Source organism: Anolis carolinensis, chromosome 2 (genome assembly GCF_035594765.1).
Source record: "Anolis carolinensis isolate JA03-04 chromosome 2, rAnoCar3.1.pri, whole genome shotgun sequence".
Taxonomy (NCBI): Eukaryota; Metazoa; Chordata; class Lepidosauria; order Squamata; family Dactyloidae; genus Anolis; species Anolis carolinensis.
In genome coordinates this window covers 185,043,757-185,064,711 of record NC_085842.1, presented here as the reverse complement: position 1 = coordinate 185,064,711, position 20,955 = coordinate 185,043,757, and the positions used below count along the sequence as shown (strand labels likewise).

At 40.8% G+C, this 20,955-nt stretch overlaps 1 protein-coding gene across 1 annotated transcript in view; it reads right to left on the bottom strand.

The window, feature by feature from the left end:
• polq (DNA polymerase theta) overlaps positions 1-20,955 on the bottom strand; it is a 73,849-nt gene that overhangs the window by 11,548 nt on the left and 41,346 nt on the right. Inside the window, exons 18-27 of the mRNA XM_008118353.3 lie at positions 19,641-19,834; positions 17,663-17,903; positions 16,567-16,760; positions 15,596-15,733; positions 12,057-12,231; positions 10,190-10,319; positions 8,140-8,252; positions 6,966-7,150; positions 4,285-4,396; positions 2,268-2,392 (exon numbers count right to left, since the gene is read on the bottom strand). Of these exons, the coding sequence (XP_008116560.2) occupies positions 2,268-2,392; positions 4,285-4,396; positions 6,966-7,150; positions 8,140-8,252; positions 10,190-10,319; positions 12,057-12,231; positions 15,596-15,733; positions 16,567-16,760; positions 17,663-17,903; positions 19,641-19,834 (1,607 nt within the window). The remainder of the gene's footprint in view (positions 1-2,267; positions 2,393-4,284; positions 4,397-6,965; positions 7,151-8,139; positions 8,253-10,189; positions 10,320-12,056; positions 12,232-15,595; positions 15,734-16,566; positions 16,761-17,662; positions 17,904-19,640; positions 19,835-20,955) is intronic.

Sequence of the window (20,955 nt, the reverse complement as noted above, 5' to 3'; positions counted from 1 at the left end):
GGAAGCCACTTGCGCCATTGGAATGCTGTTGGCTGCGAAAGGAGGCCCCGTTCCCAGCGCTGCGCCTGAGGCTGGGCGCTTTGCCAAGAGGGAGGAGTCTGGGCCTTCAGGAGCCCGCCCCGAATTCAAGGCTTCGCTATGTGGGCGTGGCTCCATCAGCGCGCCCAGCGGTGAGGCTGCATGGGCGTGGCTTCCCCCTGAACCCGGCGTTAGGTGGCGGCCGTAGGGATCGAGAGGGTAGAATCCCTCGAATCCAGGAGGTGGGAGGGGGTAAGGAGGAAGGCCATGGCCATAGAACATAAATGGGAAGCGTGGGTCCGGAGGAAAATAGCTTGGCCCGTATGGGTATGGAGAGCCCCGTTGCAGGGGAGATCTTGAGTTCCTCGGGCTCGGGGAGGAGGAATGACGGCGGTGGCGGCTTGAACGAGCCCCTCTGGGCCTCTTGGGAGAGGGAGAGGAGCTTTGTGAGCTGGAAGTGTAACTTGATCTCCTGTCTCTTCTCCTCTCTCTCCTCCTCCCCCTCAGCGCCTCCTGCTGTACGCTCGGCACCCTAGGTACCGGCTGAGCAGGGATAATTCTCGGAGGAGAAAGCGCTCGCGACGCCAACGGTTCCACCGGAGTCAAAGGAGGGGGGCCCTGCAATCCGGGGGACCCATCCGGTAAGTTTTCAGCGTTATCTGGGGTTTGTGAGGCAAGCTGGGGCCGGGGCCTCTGCAGAGGAGCGCTTCCTATATGCTTAGTCTTTTTTGCCTTCTTACGGCCCTCTTTCGCCCTGGGAACCGCTTTTTGAGAAGTTCCAAGATCTGAGGAGATTGGGGGTTCTTCCTCCGCGCCATTTTGAGGCGCTTGCAGCGGTGAGGGGCCCACTGTGGAAGGGGAATCCCTCCCCTCAGCTGCGGGAATAGTCATCTCAGCTTCGACAGCCGCCGTTGGAGCTGCTGGGGCCAGGGCCTGCTCGTAAAGGAGCGCTTTTAACCTAGACTCGCGATTTTTCCTGGCCTGAGGGGTAAACCCCCGGCATACTTGGCAGGCTTGGGAATTATGACTCTCCCCCAGACAGAGGAGGCATTTCGAATGGCCATCGGCCTCAGGAAGCTTGCCTCCACACGCCCCACATTTCTTAAAAAACGAAGCCATCGTCACTAGCCTGCCTAGGGTTGTCCAAATGCCAAAGTCAAGTCCTTTCCGAGTTGTTAGGGTTGAGAGAGGTGTCACGTAGCGATAAAACCGGTCCGAGTCAAGTCCAAAAAGTCAATCAATAAATCACACAGAGCTAGAGGTTCCTTAGATGCTGACTGAACGGCGGAAAAAAGGAACTGCCTAGCCCCGCCCACAGGGCCTTATATACTCTACTGGGGAGAGTGGGCGGGGCTCGCGCCGAAAAGTTTCACTTAGAGCTTCCAGAAGGTTCCGAAATGCTGCGCAGGCGCAGTAGGAAATCCCATATGTGCGATTTCCACAGAAGCACCACGAAGAAGAAAAACAAATGCAAAATGTTACACTTAGTCCAAAAGGCACAGATTGGATATAGCTAGTGCAACAGTAATAGATGACAAAAAAACAATGGGAATAAAAGGTATGAAGCACAGAACAGACAAGGAGAGGCTAAAGGAAATGGGCATGTTCAGCTTGGTGAGAGAGGTGACATGACTGCAAAAATATCAAAGATATGCCCCAAAGAAGACGGGACAGATTTCTTCTCTATGGCTTAAATTGGGGGTCCTCAAACCTTTTAAACCAAGGGCCAGTTCACGGCACCTCAGACTATTGGGGGTCTGGACTATAGTTTGAAAAAAATCAATGAATTCCTATGCACCCTGCACATGTGCGAAAAACCATGAAAGAAATGTCAACCATCATGGAGGAGGGGGTTGGGTCTGATGGCTCATGGAGCCCCTTCCATGAGTGTATGCCTCCAAGTATACATGGTTTAAAGAAGAAAATTATCATGGTGAAACACTGACATACATATGGAGCTCAAACAGTGTGTCTGAATGTTTCAATTGCAATTGTTAGAAGCATTTTCATTTGTTATTGTTCACAATTTAGAAATTGTGGTTGAAGCCAGTGCAATACAAAAAGGATAAATGTGAACAAGAAATGGAAACATCAGGCAGATTTGCTGCAAACAGAGAATGAATAGTAAAGCACAGTAAAGCAATAACAAGCTCAATGCACCAAGAAAGCAAAGGAACAAAGTGTTTTAATCTCAGGATGTTCCTATCCACCTGTATTTTAGGAATTTAACAAAATGGTCCCCAACATACCTGTGCCTTTTTGTAAGGGTTTGACTCTCTAATTGTCGGCAGGTACCTACGCCGCCCCATGATGGTCTGCACAAATCCATCTTGGTTGCATTTCTTTACCGTCTCTCTCAGGAATTTTTGAATCCCTATAAAACATGATGTGAGGTTGCAACATTTCCAAATCATATTTTCCACACAAAGATGAGCTTGTAATTGTGGTTAAGTGGTCATCTGTGAGCTCACACACAGTGATTGTCCTGCACCTGCATAGAAATGTCTGGAAACTTCTAGAGCTACATTTTCAATGTACTCCTGCCCCCTACACCCATATAAACCATTTATTCCCAATGAATCCTGTTCCAAGAGTGTAATTTGGTGACCTGGAGAAATAGGGATTCCCTGCTTATAAGGCGGTGAGGTTATCAACCAACCACAGTTCTAGAAGCTTCCGAAGATCTCCACACAAGTGCCAAACATGTGAGTCACATATATGTGAATAACAGAGATCACAAAGAAGAACCATGATTGTTACATGCATTTATTTGTATTTCATACTGGACATTTTACCATTACCAGATTATATATCAAATTCTCTTAGGTTATGTCAAATGGAAGCAAACAGGGAGACCTTGGGCAAATCACACTCTCTTAGCCTTAGAGGAAGGCAAGGAAAACCCCTCTCTGAACAAATTCTGCCAAGAAAATGCCTTGATAGATTATCCTAGGAGTGCTGTAAGTCAAAGAGGTCTTGAAGACACACAACAACAACTGCAATGAACCTAAGAGGTTGCTATATTTTTATCCAGAGGACAACCAAACTAACGTAACGTTCCCTAGAACAGTGGTTCTCAACCGGAGAGTCCCCAGATGTCTTGACCTTCAACTCCCAGAAATCCCAACAGCTGGTAAACTGGTTGGGATTTCTGGGAGTTGTAGGCCAAAACACCTGGGGACCCACAGGATGAGAACCACTGATCTAGAGCAATTCCTGAGGAAACCATTAGAAATACTCCAGAATCTAGAACAAATCACCTCGTAATGAATCTCTCTTGAGTAAAAATATGAGTTACATACACTTTATTTTGAATGAGATGAAGAGAGACTACGCATCACCTAGCTTTTGAAATTTTAACAATTTGTGGCATAGAATTGCAAAGATCTTTGTTTCTAGTACTGAAGTTTGAAAGTTACTTCAACCAATAACTGCACAGTTGTCCTACGAAGTGATAATTTACAAAATACAAGTATGTCTTTTTACTCCCTCCCTTTTGTTCATTATCTTCTGTTTAGTTGGATTTTTTTAGCAGCATCAGCACCAAGAAGATGGTGAAGAAGAGATATAGAAACAAAGGCTTTGGTGGTTGGGTCACAGTAGGGTGTCTGCAGTAAACAACAGACTAAAATTTGAACGGGGAAAGAATGAAGTCCTGCTCCAGCCAGCCTGCCTGTGCTGGCTTACAACAGGCAAAGTAAGCAGCAGCTGTCCAGAATCCATTGCCGAACAGCAAAACACAGAGAAAATGGGACAGCAGATACGCCTGCCTGACCAGTAACCCACCAGCATGTTCTCTGGAAATTATTTCTCCCTCTGGTGTCAGATTTTATGTTAAAGACATAATGTCCAAGAGTATATTTACTTTGTTAATTGAGGTATACCTGTATCTAATTTACAAGCACTGAAAACACATTCTAATACATCTGCATATGTATTAGATACTGTATTATCGAATATGTATTAGATAATGACTGCAACCACCCAGTTTTGAAGTTTAAATATGTCAAGTCAAAACAGCCCCATATGTTCGTATGTTTTAATTTTTTCCTTGAGATAAGATACAGAGGAACAAATGTAGACATTGAATTTCTCTTCACTCCTAAATAATTTATTCTTGAAGATCTGCCTCACATTTGATTTTGTTTTAAATGTACAACACAAGGATTGTGAAGATGCATATGTGGTCTTAGCTAACTGACAATATAAATTAATTAAACCACTGAATTGTGGGGACAGCGCCATGACATCATTAATCATTTTTACCTGGATATCTTGATTTGAAAGAGTCAATGTAGTACGAAGCATCTTTTTCATCAACTCCCATCTGTTCTCCTAAGGATTTAGCTCCTATTCCATAAATCATCCCATAGCAAATCTAGCAGAACAAGGACATTGTAATTTATTATATTGAATGAGATTCAAATACAGTTTTTTTTAAATTACTGTCGGATTATTCTTGGCTACGCTGAGGTTTCACACAAATCATGAAATATATGTAGAAGTAGGTGCATCCTAGATCTGGAATATCTGATAGTTTTAACAGAGCTGGTGTTTAACCTCACCCCACTCTACATGCAAAAACTATATGTGCATATGTTGGAAGAACACAAAGCAGGTGCCTTGTGGAATTCAGTTCCTTTTCCCCAAACTCCTATAATACTATGCAACACCATTTTTGTTCCTGGGTTATAAACGTAATTTTCTAATTGGTTCCATCATAAAAACATGGAAAAGGGTTATTAAACTGAAAAACTTTGTTTTTGGGAGACATCCTGCAGCACATTTTGCTATAGTTTTTCCATGAATATCTCATAGTCTCAACCACTTCAACATAGTTTGTGGCAGCCACAAAATGATGTTTCTGGAGTATAACAACAAGCCTTTGACAACACATTGAACAACTAGTTTCAAAATAAGTACCACACAATTAAACAGGAAATAACATTTTCAAACCAGGAACAGAACTTTTTCAAACTCTGTTAGCTAGTGTAATGTTTGGTTACATTGAAGACACAGTGAAGACATTTTTGCCCTTGTGCTTTGCTACTCTGCTGCTAAATACACATGCCTAGTGTGGAACACATCTCACCACATTAAAACAGTGGATGTGGCTCTTAATGAGATATGCTGCATTATCACAGGATGTCTACGCCCTACACCACTAGAGAAATTGTACTGTTTAGCCGGTATTGCACCACCTTACATCCGCCCCAGAAATAGCAGACAATAAAGAAAGGACCAAGCACACCAATGCCTTAAATACGATCTACAGCAATGGTTCTCAACCTGTGGGTTCCCAGATGTTTTGGCCTTCAACTCCCAGAAATCCTAACAGCTAGTAATCTGGCTGGGATTTCTGGGAGTTGTAGGCTAAAACACCTGGTTGAGAACCACTAATCTACAGAGATACTCGCAAGAACACCTCAGCAAGCCAACGTCCAACAGTGGCAGGCAAAAACCCGGAGCCTCAATCCATGGCTGATACCAGATAAGAGACTCCCTGCTGGGCACACAGAAGATTAGGTGACTTGGAAGGTGCTAAACAGACTGAGTTTTAGCACCACGGGATGCAGAGCTAATCTTCAGAAATGGGGCTACAAAGTGGAGTCCACAACATGCGAGTGTGGAGCAGAGCAAACCACAGACCACTTACTACAATGCAGCCTGAGCCTTCCCACATGCACAATGGAGGATCTTCTGGTCAAAGGACATTTAGTATAATGCCAAGTCTTTAACTTTGTTTGTGTTTTTAGACATTATAAATGTACCCTCAATTCGCTTCTGACATGATAGTAACTAGTGTAATTCCATCTAGAGAAGGGAGGACATAGGAAACCATAAGAATCAGAGTTGAGAAGGACCACATGGCCCTTCTAGTCCAATCTTCTGACGTCAGAAATACAAAACTAAGGCAATCCTGAAAGATGCTCATCAAACATCTGTTTAAAAAATCTCCAAAAACGGCGAGAGTCCATAATATGAATCCATTGATTTGTGTTCTAGTTTCTGGAGCAGCAGAAAACAAGTTTGCTCCATCTTACACATGACATCCCTATCATGTCACCCCTCAGGCTTCTCTTCACTAAGCTAAAAATATTCAGGTTCTTCAGTGGTTCCTCGTAAGCTAGGTTTCCAAACTTCTGACCACCTTGTTCTTTCTTCCCTGGACACACTGCAGCTTGTTGATATCTTCCTTGAATTGTGGTGCCCAGAATTGGACACAGTGTTATTCCAGGTGAGGTCTGATCAAAGCAGAACAGAAGGGCAATACTATTTCCCTCGATCTGGACACTGTATTCCTCTCAGAACTGCATTTGGCTTTTTTAGCTTCTGCATTACATTATTGTTAGCTTGTGGTCTATGAACACCCCCAGATCCTTTTCACATGTATTACGTAATGTTAGTCCAGGTTTCCCTTTTTCCTGTCTATATAAAGTACTTCACAATTTTCCCTGTTGACATTCATTGTGTTAAGGTCTTTCTGAATTCTGCCCCTGTCCTCTGAGGTATTTAAGTACTTTCCTACATTTGAAGTCATCTGTAATTTTACAAATATGCCTTCTATTCCATCATCTAAGTATACAGGACGATTTTGTACTGATAGAATGACAGAAAGGCAAGCCAAGGGACAACAATTGAACATTTTTGTTTAAAGAATGACGTAAGATGCAGTTTTCTGGTAGTTTATAACTAAGATTCTATCATGAAGCTATACTGTGATTATATATTTATTTTATCTCTGTGATTGTGATGCAAAGTGGTTCACAACAATAAAAAAGCACAATTTAAAATCTCTAGCACTTAAATATAAAAATAGAATTAAACATACAAATTGGTTTAAAGCACTTTAAACAGTTAAAATACAGCACCCTCCTGGCTTGCTTTTAACAACTTCTTTAAAAGCCTGCCTGGATAAAAAGGTTTCAGCCTGCCACTGGAAGGACCTGCTTAGCTTGTTGCCTTAAATCATTTCCAACTGCTTCAGGAGCCATCATCTTCCACTCGGCTGCAATGCTTCTGAATACATCAGCACCATCATTCAAGGCCTGGAGAAGCCGACGATCACAACATAAATGAGCAAGGATCCTCAATTCAAGTTGGGAGTAATCAGCAGCCAAGATCAAACCACCTACAACCAATTAACACAGATAATTCCCAAAGTATATATTCCATTTTATTTATTTATTTATTTATTTATTTATTTACAGTATTTATATTCCGCTCTTCTCACCCCGAAGGGGACTCAGGGCGGATCACATTATATACATATAGGGTAAACATTCAATGCCCATATACACATAGAACCGAGACAGAGACAGACGCAGAGGCAATTTAACCTTCTCCTGAGGGGATCTTCGATTCTGGCTACGGGGGGAGCAGCTGCTTCATCATCCACTGTGACAGCACTTCCTCATTCCAATGTCGTAAATTAGTTAAATTTGCCTCCCCACTTTATAAGTGGTACCTTATTTCCTACTTGATAGATGCAACTATCTTTCGGGTTGCTAGGTCAGCAACAAGCAGGGGCTATTTTTTTTATTTTTTAATTGACGGGTGCTCACCCCACCACGGGCTGGCCTCGAACTCATGACCTCATGGTCAAAGTGATTTATTGCAGCAAGCTGCTCACCAGCCTGCACCACAGCCCAGCCCCAGTAAGTCAAAACTTGGTTTCTTTTAATAATGTCTCATCTATCTGATTAAATCCAATGCAGCATTATGACCAACGGCACATAATCTAAAGACATTGAACAATGAATGATGCCAAGGGCCTTTTTTGTTACAAAACTTTGTCATTTCATCTGAATGAGCAAAACCATGGATGATGTTTGTAATTCCAGTCCTTGGAAAATTCAAATATTTTACATGGAAGGACTAGAAGCCGTGTAAAAAGGAAAATAGGAGGGAGCATTTCATGAAGCTGAAATTCATTTAACTCCAAATCCTAGATCCTTGCGTCTAAACAGAAGAATTTTGCTGGCATATTTCAGTATAACCTTCCCTTCCTTTTAGCTGTGAAATAACTGTTTTTGTTTTCCACTCACACTGTCCAGGGGTATCTTTCAACAATATTTCTATGGTAAGTGACAGCAATAAATCAATTTTTAAAGGTGGTACCTGGAAATGGGACAAAAGCATGTCTCATGCTAACAGCAAATGGAATTTTTTTACTGGTTAACCTTTCCGTGAGATTCTTTGGCTCACACGGCAGCACAGAAGACTTTCTATTTCTGTAAAATAAAATACAAAATTAGGCATTCAATTGATTTTTACATCAATGAATCCAGAGACAATATCTCTTCCTATCCACTAGTTTAGAACAGGGGTCCCCAAATTAAGGCCTGCGGTATGGATGTGGCCCTCCAAGGTTATTGACCTGCCCCCCATCCTAAACATTAGACTTGAGGTTGCCCTCAGTCTGAAATGACTTGAAGGCACACAACAATAACAATACACATTAAAATCTTCATTAAACGCAGGCCTACAGTTTCCACTGAAAAACTGGTAAGTTTATGTTGGTTAAAATTGTTCTGCATTTTAAATATTGTCTTGTTCTTTCAATTTTTTTGGCACGACAAATAAGACATGTGCATAGAATCATAGACCCATAGAATCATAGAGTTGGAAGAGACCTCATGGGCCATCCAGTCCAACCCCCTGCCAAGAAGCAGGAAAATCACATTCAAAGCACCCCCAGCCTCTGTTTAACAGCCTCCAAAGAAAGAGCCTCCACCACACTCCCTCCGGGGCAGAGGGTTCCACTGCTGAACAGCTCTCACAGTTAGAAAGTTCTTCCTAATGTTCAAGTGGAAGCTCCTTTCCTGTAGTTTGAAGCTGTTGTTCCATTGCGTCCTAGTCTCCAGGGCAGCAGAAAACAAGCTTGCTCCCTCCTCCCTATGACTTCCCCTCACTTATTTATACATGGCCATCATGTCTCTCTCAGCCTTCTCTTCTCCAGGCTAAACATGCCCAGCGCTTTAAGCCGTTCCTTATAGGGCTTTATTCTCCAGACCCTTGATCATTTCAGTCACCATCCTTTGGACACCTTCCAGCTTGTCAACATCTCCCTTCAACTGTGGTGCCTAGAATTTGACACAGTATTTCAAATGTGTGGTCTGACCAAAGCAAAATAGAAGGGTAGCATGACTTCCTTGGGAAGTCATCCAGAGCTGGGAAGCAAAGAGATGGGAAGAGAAGAGAAGAGAAGAGAAGAGAGAGAAGAGAAGAGAAGAAGGGAGGGAAACATGCAGGGCTGGGAAGCAAAGAGAAGACAGGACAGAGAGAAGGGATGGGAAGGGGCAAGAGGCGTGCATTCATGGGAGAAAAGGGTGCTCCCCCCTCCAAAAGGTCTTAAGACTGGGGTCCTCACCAAAGCCATCCCTTTCTCCTTCTACTGACAACCTAAGAGAAGCAACAAGGTTTCAGAAAGAAACTGGCTCAGAAGAGAATGCATGTCCCCTCCTTCTTTCCCTTGCCTTCCTGCCTTGTCAGAACTCTGGCCTTCCAAATTTGTTGCAATCACAACAAAAAGTTATTTAGGGTCTCAACCCATAGTTTAAGAAGATGTGATCTAGTCAAAGTATCCTGTCTCAATCCATCTTGCTCCTGGAAGCACTAACATACATTGCTATATGGAACACGGTATTGTTCCATAGCAAAATAGTTTGTTTAAATATAAAGCACTGCATTTTGTGTCGCTCAATTCTGATGGTAAAACCAATATATTAGAAAAAGATCATTTCAAGTACAGTAGAGTCTCACTTATCCAACATAAATGGGCCAGCAGAATGCTGGATAAGCCAATATGTTGGATAATAAGGAAGGATTAAGGAAAAGCCTATTAAACATCAAATTAGGTTATGATTTTACAAATTAAGCACCAAGACATCATGTTATACAACAAATTTGACAGAAAAAGTAGTTCGATACGCAGTAATACTATGTAGTAATTACTGTATTTATGAATTTAGCACCAAAATATCACAATGTATTGAAAACATTGACCACAAAAATGTGTTGGATAATCCAGAATGTTGGATAAGCGAGTGTTGGATAAGTGAGACTCTACTGTATCATGCTTTGTATTTCACGAACCTTTAAGAAATGTGACTACCAGATAATAGAGAAGGACTAAGGTAAGTGAGTAGAACAAAAAGAAAATCTGAACCTGTTTCTTGGAGCATTGAACATCTTATGTTGTCTCTGGGTAGGTGGGCTTTCTTCAACCAGGATTGGCATTTCAATCTCAAAATCTTTAGGCACATTTTGTATATTTGGTTCTCTGAAGCTTATGCGACCTAAAAGCAAACATGGGATTTGGTGAATGGCAGGACACACACACACAACATTGCACTGAATAAAGGTTAAAAATATATTAAGTCATTTTTAAAAGCAAAAAGTTAAAAACAAAGTAGACATGGTCAACAAGCTTTTTTTTCTTGGAATATATTTCAGAGAATATTAAAATACAACACTGGTAAAAAAAGAAGAGCAAGAAATAAAAAAATGTCATTTTAAACTAATCATCTTATCTAAATTGGAAAAAAATCCATCAATATATATTACAATATCACACTTCTTTAATGGTATATTCTTTAAATATAGAAGAGAAATATAGAAATATAGAGGAGCTACTTTCAGATTTATTTTCTTGTTGGTTTTTGCCTTTTCTTCTCATCAGAAGATATTTGTGGATTGCTTTTATCAATCAGTTGTTCGTTTGTTTATTGTCTTTTCTTTAAATATTCGTTTTTTGTTGGGAATTGGTTATGTGAATGGTCATTCTAGTGCAAAGGTTCCCAACCTTTGGTTCTGAGGCTTCAACTCTCAGAAATCCCAGCCAGTTTATCAGCTGTTAGGAATTCTGGGAGCTGAAGTCCAAAAGACCAGGAGGACCAAAGGTTGGGAACCATTGTTCTGGTAAGACTGAAGAAGCAATCCATTACACATGAGTTCATTCATTCACAGGCTGCTTCTTGAGTTCGACTCAGAAGGTAGGTTTATACTGGTTTGAGGATGAAGACAGCATCATCTAAGCCAGACAGTGTAGATGGGGCCTCACTTTAATAGTGATTCTGCTCTTGACTCAGAGACCTACTTATTTAATTGCTTATTTCCAGCTTTTGCCATGCTGTGGTACTCCCCCTCCATGATCTCTAGACTTGCAGTCTTGGGGGGGTGGGGGGCGGGGAGAGCAAAAAGGAATTAAAATTCCTATTCCCACTTCTCAAAAGGCAGCCGTTTCAATCAGTTTTCTAATTTCGTACCTCCGAAGTCATTGCCATGCTTTCTATTGTTAATTATTAAAATCAATGATTTGAAGTAGAAACAGAGAGAGAAATGCTTGACTGGTTGGTAAGACAGGAATTTAAAAACGGAAGAAAGAGGGGGTATCGAGAAACAAGACATAGTATTTTAGAATTCAGCCTTGAACAGGTAGGCACGAGGGGTTGACCCATGTGGGCAAAGAGAGGGAGCTAGTATTAAAACTGATCAGACAAACTGTTTTTCTTCTTTCTTATTTCTTTGCTTCCTAGCCTTTCCTCTAACATAAACTGTGTTCTAAAGTCTCAGAAGACCTCTGGAATGCATGGAATTATTCAGAGTGAGAGTTAATCATTTTTGTGTATGCCAGATGATTGAAATCTATGGTTGTCTAACCATTAAAACCACAGTACAATTAAAATTGTGTGTGTGTGTGTATACACACATACATATATGCATGCATACATGCATGCGCGCACACACACACACACACACACACACTTTCATCTTGGGAACCAAGATAACACTATCTGAAGACTTAGGGAAAGGTATGAATCAAAACAAGCATTCTGGAGAAGGGAGATCTTATTTTTACAGCTGAATATAGCTAGTTGAAAAATAAAGGTAAGTATTTGAAAATCCAAGAAACAAAACACTTTTTAAGTACTGTACTGCTGTCAGCAGCAACTACAAAGATGAAATATTGTGTGTGTGCCCAATCTACTTAACAAACTAGAAAATACACATTTAGGATTTTAAAAAATTGCTACCTGTTGCTGTATTTGTCTGAGAAACAGGATAGATCCTCTCCATTCCAAGTATGGGATTTAAAAGCTTCTCCCTCTGCAGTGGAAATATCACCTTGGTTATTGCATTAGTGATCTTTCTCCATTCTAAAATCAGACCTGGTAATGGATGCAATGCCTTCAATTTCTCTAGAACACCCTGTGGAAATCACCCAGAGAATAAACAAGTTAGATGTTTCATTCACATTGTTTCTGTGTAAAGATGTCATATGCACACCTTTCAAGAGCCAAATCTTGAAGATTAGCCTGGAGGCTTATCAGGCAAGCATGGTGTCAAGAATCCTGTTATATATGTACATTTCATAAACTGTTTTTAACAGTATTACTTTTTAAAAATAGAATTGTTCAACAGTTTTATAATTTCCATAAAATAAGATTTTAGCTGAATTTGTTTCAAAATGTTGTATGCCATTTTGGATCCTGTGCTGGGAACCATTTAGTGAAAATGCCCTCCCTAGATTTGCTTAATAACTACAGAACAGTGTTTAATCTTCCTTTTGGGGAAGGGGGCAAGGTAATTGAGAAGACAGATGCCCTCCACCTTCAGGCAGTCTTAGATAACATACACTTCCTTTATATTTCAATCCAGCTTCAGAGCAGGACAGGCGGAATGTGTCCCTCTTGGTGATTCCAGATCTCTAGATCTCTCAGCAATGCATTATATCCTTCTGGAGTGCCTGAGGTTTTTTGGAATTGGAGGCAGGTTCCAGATGGTGGTGCTTGGGGGTAGTGGCTCCTCCAAAAATAGGAGCTGCTATGTAGCATTCCTCAAGAGTCCATTCTATCCCCAATGCCTTTTAATGTTTATATGAAACCGCTGGGAGAGATTATCTGGAGGCATGGGACAGGATGCTGTAGACACCCAAATATATTTCTCCATGCTTCAAAAACAACCTTAGATATGGGTACTGTATCCCCTCTGAATGAATACCTGGAAGAAGTGATGGGCTGGATAAGGAAAAACAGCTTGAAATCCAGATAAAACAGTGAGACTTACTATTAAGAGGTTAAACCTGGGATCGAAGAGGTGTCAACTAGTTCTGAATGGGGAAACAATCCACTTGAAACACTGTGGCCCCTTCCACCCAGCTGAATGAATGCAGCAGCCAGGCTACTCACAAGAACACCCATGAAATGCCATATAACACCAGTGCTGCAGCATCTGCATTGGCTTCCAACTGATTACCGTGGTCTATAAGATGCTAGTTCTGACCTTTAAAATTCTTTACGACCAGGGACCATTGTACCTTAGGGACCATCTCTCCTTCTCCCATGGACCATCTCAACGCGACTTACTTTATATGCCGGGTCCTAGAGAAGTGCATTTGGAAAGGACCAGACGCAGAGCTTTTTCTATTTCTGCCCCTGCCTTATGGAATGCCTTGCCGCCCTATATGAGAGCCATGCGTGAGTTACCCTAGCACTCAAGACCTGGCTCTTTACTAGAGCTTTTAATCTATGTTAATTTTATCAATATTTATATGTATGTATTTTTATCCTCTACAATTTTATCTTGTAAATCGCCTAGAGCATCTTGGATGGAGGGCGATTAATAAGTAATTAAATGATGATGATGATGATGATGAATAAAATCCCACATTTTCTCCTTTGAACTAGAATATATGGCAGTGTGGAATCAGATAACACAAGTCAAATCAGATATTGTAGGATTTTCTGCCTTGATATTCTAGGTTATATAGCAGTGCGGAAAGGCTGTGTGTTTGCAGCTTGGGAATGCTCCTGGATCTGTCTCATCGAAGCCAAACTTTGCACTGCCAGTGTTAACCCAAATGGGGGAAAGTCCAGTCCCCCAACTTAGGGCCTGTGGGGACAGTTGGGACAGTTCTGGAACAGATCTTGACACACTGGTTCCCACTGATATCCCACATTTCATGAATTCAGGGGCCAGGAGACAAGGGATGGCAGTCCCTCCACACACCCCACCCCAATGGTGCCCATCATGTCACTGTTTTTAGCACCATTGGGCAGTGGGAACGTCCTCCTGCTTCCAAAGTGGCAGAGAGAGTCCCTGTGTGGACCATACCTGGGGTTGATCTGGTGTTTGCATGCTAGATCAGTTTATGGGTCAGCCCATCTACACTGTAGAATTAATGCAGTTTAACTATCCTGGCTTGATGCTATGCAAACATGGCAGTCTTAGTTTGGTGAGTCATTGGCCTTGTAAAATGCAACTCCCATGATTTCATAGCATTAAGCAAACTGCATTCATCTTTCAGGGTAGATGATACCCAGGACAGAAAGCAATGGATTAAAATTACAAGAAATTAAATTCTACCTAAATATTAGGTGGGCTTTCCTGAACGCAAGAGCTATTTCACAGTGGATTATTCTATGGAGGAGCCTCTTTATTTGGGGGCTTTTAAACTATATGGCCATAGTCAGGAGTGCTTTGATTGTATATTCCTGAATGGTAAAATATAAGATAGCTCTTCTGGTCTCTTCCAACTCCATGTTACTAAGATTTTTTTCTAGATTTCAAAAGCATAGCCATCTTAGTATAGCATATCAGTATTCAAAATTAACAGAGAAAGAAGCTGCAGCATAAACTTTCACAGACTTAATCTACGTTTAGTCTACAAAAAGGTCATGTCACAGCATCTTTCCCTCAGTCTCAGAGGCGCTACAAGATTCCTTTGCAGAAGAACAATAAAAGATATGGAAAAGAAAATAAAGGAGGAAAAGGTTGAAGGAACTGGGCATATTTCATTTTGGTGAAGCATATATTGAAGGGTAACAAGATTGAACTCTTTAAATATCTCAAGGGCAATCGCAGAGAGAAGGGGGAAGGCCTGTTCTCTGTTGCCCCAGGAGATAGAACCAGTTCTAATGGTTTTAAATTACAAGAGATTTTAATTGAACATCAGAAGGAGCTTCTTGATGCCAAGAATAGTTTGGCAGTAGGATAAATGACTCAGAAAGGTATCTCCTTCTCTAGACATCTTCAAAAAGTTTGGACAGCTGTCTGCTGGTGATGCTCTAGCTGGATTTCCTTCACTGAGTGTGGCATTTGACTCAATAGTTCACAGGGCCACTTCCAACTGTAGAATCCTATTATTTAGTCTCTCCCAATTATAGTCCCTGGCTGTATTGGTCGGGGACAGGTTTACAGATGCAGTCAGGTTTAAATCAATACAAGGAAAGGCAGCAAGGAGAGTACTGTCCATTATTAAGATATCAAAAGATTTTGGATGAAAGTCATCTATACATATCAAAACCTTGTCAAATTTACAAGTGATATCTTGGAAAGAGAGAGAAGCCACACATCACAGAATGCAATATTTTAAGTACCAAATAACACACAACTAACCCACTAAAAGTCAAGAAGGGAATAGGATTTTTCATGCAAATTGGCCGTTTAAAACAGTGAAAGGTATTTTGTACATGCCTTTCTTTCCAAAATTTTGGCAGATGAAAATACTAGGTGCTAGTACTGAAGGAAAAACAAAATTGTGCTTCTGCTATTTTCATAGGTGACTTTATACCTTAGTTGTGCTGAACTGCTTGCTCAATCTGACCCTGTTTCCATTTACCACTGCTCTTCCAGTGTAGCCTAAAGTTTTCTTGCCCCTTTGCATTTTTGATTCTCCATCAGACGGAAGCTTTAGTTCCAAAAATAAGACCTGAAAGAGTTTAAAACTTTAGTCAGTTGCGTGTTATTTTACCATACAACAGAGAACTAAACTGTCAAGACTCCTCTCTTTCCTAGCCCCAGTCATCCAAAAATAAGGTAGAGCCAAATCATTAAACTGTGATTTAACAGTTTTCTCTGTTATGCAAAGGAACACCTATATCACATTTTGTTGATCTAATATTTTTGAGGGGAAATAATTTAAAATCTAATTAACAATCAAAATTTTAAAAGAGCAACAGTTAAAGATTGTACCTGAGTGTCTCTGACCATATAGTACAATCTGTCAATAAAACAATTATCTATGGAAAGGTACTTTCCTTTTGCAGAAACTTTCAAATGTTGAGAATGCCATGGGTTTTGAATTTCTTGTATTTATAAGACTATCATTTTATCATGGTTCTCTACTTGCTGAAAGCCCTGTCTGGAAGCAGCTTCCAAATATGCTTAACCATTGCAAAAAATGTAGGAAACTAAATTTGATATTATTATCCTTCCAGACAAATTATATTTATTTTAAGCATGAGATTATCCCCCACGTCTCTTTCTATTGCCACAAACAAGACTTGAAATAATGTTAAAAATCACTTTTCTAACATCTAAAAATCTAATTTACCATGTTTAGTACCCTCAGATATAAGAACCCTATTGTCATCAGAAATGATTATTACCTTTGACTGTTAAAAAGGTACAAGGTATGATACCCCAATCAATCTTGCTGATATGTAATATATATGGAAAAATGTAACTCCAGTTTCCCATAGCAATTACAATCAGTTAACAAGATTTGTTATGCTGAAAAAGGTTGAAAGCGTACTTTAGTACCTCAGCAATATCATCAGGACAAGTCAAGGAGAAACTGTGACCTGCCAGCTGGTAGATCTGATTTTCAGTCTCACTTAGCTTTGCTTCCATAACATGTTTCTGGGTCTCACACTCTGCAGTGCTAAAACCTATACCATTGAGTTCCAACAAGGCCAAACAATATTGATTTGGCATCTCCATTTTATGAAAAATATCTGCAATAAATAAGACAAAACTCAACATTAGTTCAATGTCACAAAATGCAAGCATATGGATGAAATTTAATTTACTTGATTAAAAAAGTAAAGAAGATGCTGCTTAATGCCATCCACACCACACCATCTGCATACCACCCCAGCATTGACGGAAAGAAATGGACTTTAGTTACACATGAACATTTCGACTTTGTTGCAGCAACTTGTTTTGAAAATGACCATAAAATAATGCTTTAAAGAATAACACACACAGTTTGCATGTGGTTTTTTTCTAATGCCCATTTGAACCTGCACTTGAATTACTAATATAAACCTCCATAGCTTACATTAAATCATAAATTTAGCACAGATCTGTGAACATCTGCCCTACAAGAATTACCCACCCCTCCAACAACATTCTTCAATTAGAAAGAGTGATTATAATTTATTTATTTATTTACAGCATTTATATTCCGCCCTTCTCACCCCGAAGGGGACTCAGGGCGGATCACATTACACATATAGGCAAACATTCAATGCCTTTTAACATAGAACAAAGACAGACAAACATAGGCTCCGAGCGGGCCTCGAACTCATGACCTCCTGGTCAGAGTGATTCATTGCAGTGATTCATTGCAGCTGCTCTCCAGCCTGCGCCACAGCCCGAGCATTTAAACTTTAAATTTCTTGTATATAACGAAGTAGTGATTTGTACATATGCAAGTTGTGTAGACATGCAGATAATTCAGCTGTGCTTTGTAATTGGTTGGAAAATATCAAAAATGGATGGTAATAATGACATCTGGTTATTCTCTGCCCCCCCCCCCCGCTCACCATTTATATAGTGTTTTAACCATTTTTGGATTTTATGTCCAAGCCAAATAAGGTTCTCTAGCATTTAGTCTTTATCTTTCCATTGTTACCTTGTAAGTTATCTTTTTGCAACAGAGCACTGAGTTTATCCATGAGATGGAAGACAAGAACAGACTCTACAGCAGCTCTATACCGCCCAGAATGATCTGCAGAGGCATTGAGTCCTATGCTCTGATTCCCCTGGCCTGTTCCAATTTTGTCCAGCAAGAATAATTCCTCAGGAAGGAAACTGGCAACCATGTTGTGAAGAGAGCGCTCATTACTTCCAGGATCCAGCAACCAGCATGCCACCTTGAAGAAGGGAAATACACAGCACACACAATAGAAACATTTTTCGGGGGAATACAAGGGCATTCCAGAACAATTACCCACACAGAATTTTCCTTATACATGTTGTGTTCTATACACCTTAATACACTAATGTACTCCTTGAGTGAACCGAAGTGCCCTTTAGAGTCTAGTGAATCCAGAATCCAGCAACATGTCTGTATAGAATACGCTTCAGTTGTACTTTGGGATACTGACATTGTTATCCGTTTTCTTTATATATCTTGTTTATTATCATCCTGGGTAATTATATGTGCACCTTTTTGGCTAAATTATGTCTCCATAATCAGGGTGCGCATTAGACTAGATAGCACATTAGAATTACACAGGCAACCCCCATATGTTGGTCACTCTGCTGAATCCCTGACTACCCAGTCAGCCAGCCGGTGGAACTCAGCAATGGCGCTTCCCAACCACCCAACCTCTGGGCTTCCTCCACTTTTGCTGCCAACCCACCCACATGGCTGCCCTTTGCTCAGCACCAACCCAAGTCCAGACCCCTGCAGCCCAAAAGCACCATCACTTTGGAGAGTTTGGAAGGCCCTGCTCCAAGGAGAACATAGTCTTCCTCTCCTTTTTTCCCTCTTGTGACTCTCTGGAATGAGAGGGTGGCCCTCTCATGTGTGTCCCTCATTCTGCCTCATTTTTGCGCCCTCATGTTTACATAGTTAATTGAAGGGGATCTGAGAAGGGGTGACAAAAAGCTATCTCACCAAGCACAGTACAAAGGCCATCTGAGGTTGCAGACCATGAGACTAGGCCATGAAATGAATTATGTGTAGTTGTATTTTCTTCATGGCAGAGAAGGTGTATATTCAGCATTTTTGCAATTCTTGGCATTTATTAAATACTGAGTCTATGTTTAAACTTCATACACACACACACACACACATACATATATATATATGCATGCATATACATATAAATAAACACATATAAACCCTTTTAAATAAACTGTATGTAAAATATATCAGGCACAACACAAAAATGGATGTTGTCAGAAACAAGGCAATGGTTCTCGTACTTTGCTCCAGCTGACATTCTGGACTTCAACTCTGAAAATTCCTAATCTCTGCCTATGCTAGCTGGGACTTTGGGGAGATGAAGTTAAAAACATCGGGATGACAGCAATTCTGTAAAAAATGGACCTATCAATGTAAAGAAAAAATGTCTTATTCTAAATCTAATCCAGCAAAAAATGTATCAAGTTAATGTAGGCCTCTAACAAAGATTAAGAGGATAATAATAATGATAAAATAAATACAGTTTCCAGCAATTACTTCCCATATGAAGAAGCTTGTACAGGGATGTGTGCCAGAATGGGCACTAAAAGCTTTTTCAGCAGCAACTGAAATTGTATCCTTCAACAATCAAATAAAGCTTCTGGGATGGAACTTTGTTTCTATGTGCCCACCAGTTCTTTAGGTTCCAGGCAGGAGAAAAGCAAGCAACAGATTGTCACACATTCAGGATGAGTTCCTTCACATATTCTGCTTCCTACTATTAACTAATTTTCTAAAAGCTAAAGGATAGTTAAGAATGTGCACTTCTCATCTTCAGTTGATGCGAAGAACCTCATGTTTTGACATTGGAAACCATTTTTTCTACCTTGCTCTGAGCACCTTATTCTCATCTTTAAATAGGTTGTCTACATGAAGCATACCTAATTTACAGAGGCAGAACGATATAAAAAAATCGAACCTTTGGGTCTTCAAAACTTCCTGCCAAAGAGATACCACAGGCTTTCAGGAGAGTCTTGTAGTGCTGGATGAATTCATACATAGCAAGTGAAAAGTCTCTCTTGGAATCCTGCAGGCAAGACTGAAGGTGCTCTAACCTCTCGGCTACAGTTAGATTCTGATCCAGAGAAGGTGGTGCTAAACTGGCACTCATTTCTAGGGAGAGAGGTAGGGAGGAAACATGTCAGTGAGAACATGCAGGTCACTATGCTTCCTTATGCAGAATACTCGGCTCAGGTCCAGCCTGTCTGATCCTATCTCCTATTATGAACCTGCATGAACCTTACAATCTATGGGGGAGGCCCTTCTCTCGCTCCCATCACCGTCTCAAATGTGGTTGGTGGGGATGAGAGAGAGGGCCTTCTCGGTCATCCCCCCCCCCCCCCCCAAGCTCTGGATTTCTCTTCTGAGAGAAATCAGATTAGCTCTCACCCTGGCCTCATTCTGAAAAGATTTGAAAACCTTTTTTTTTCAAGCCACCTTCGATTAAGATTAATAATTGACTGAGTTCCTACCCCCACCTATATCCTAGCCTCTGCACTTTATCACTGGCCTATGTTATTAATACTCCTAATATATTGCACAACTACAATCTTATTCCTCTGCACCAAGATTGAAGTGCCATTATGTTGTCCTTGGCTACTGGCAACGTTTTTATTGTGTAATGCTGTGATTTTATAGTTCTGATGTATTAATTTGTTGTAATTGGAATGTATTTTATGTTGTTGTATTTTATTGTATATTGCTGGGCTTGGTCCCCATGTAAGCCACCCCGAGTCCCCTCGGGAGATGGGGCGGGTTACAAGAATAAAGTTGTTGTTGTTATTGTTATTATTATTACTCAGCCTTGCCGTTTGAAGCCACACTACATGTCCTGATGGTCCCCTGCCTATTTAGCAGCATGTTTTAAAAAGGCCATTACATCATCCTTAATCACAGACTCAAGAGTCTCATCTCAAACCCACTCAGTCATTATGCTACCTTCTCTCTCCAGGTTCCTTATGTGTTGTGATTCCGTCTAATGATGAAGGGGGATTTGGGTTTCAGCAGGTTGATCCAGGAAATGTTGAAGGCTCTGAGTTGTCAGAAATGCAGGCTGATGAAAGTAATGTTGAAAGCTCTGAGTTGTTAGAAAGGCCGCAGGCTAGCAGGGAAGCTGAAGTTAGTGATAAGGGTGACCTTTCACAGGATTTTGAATATCAACAATGTCCAGATAAACATCAAAAAGGTCCAGATAGCTCTGGCAGAGAGGCAGAAGAGTTTTCCTTAGATAGAGT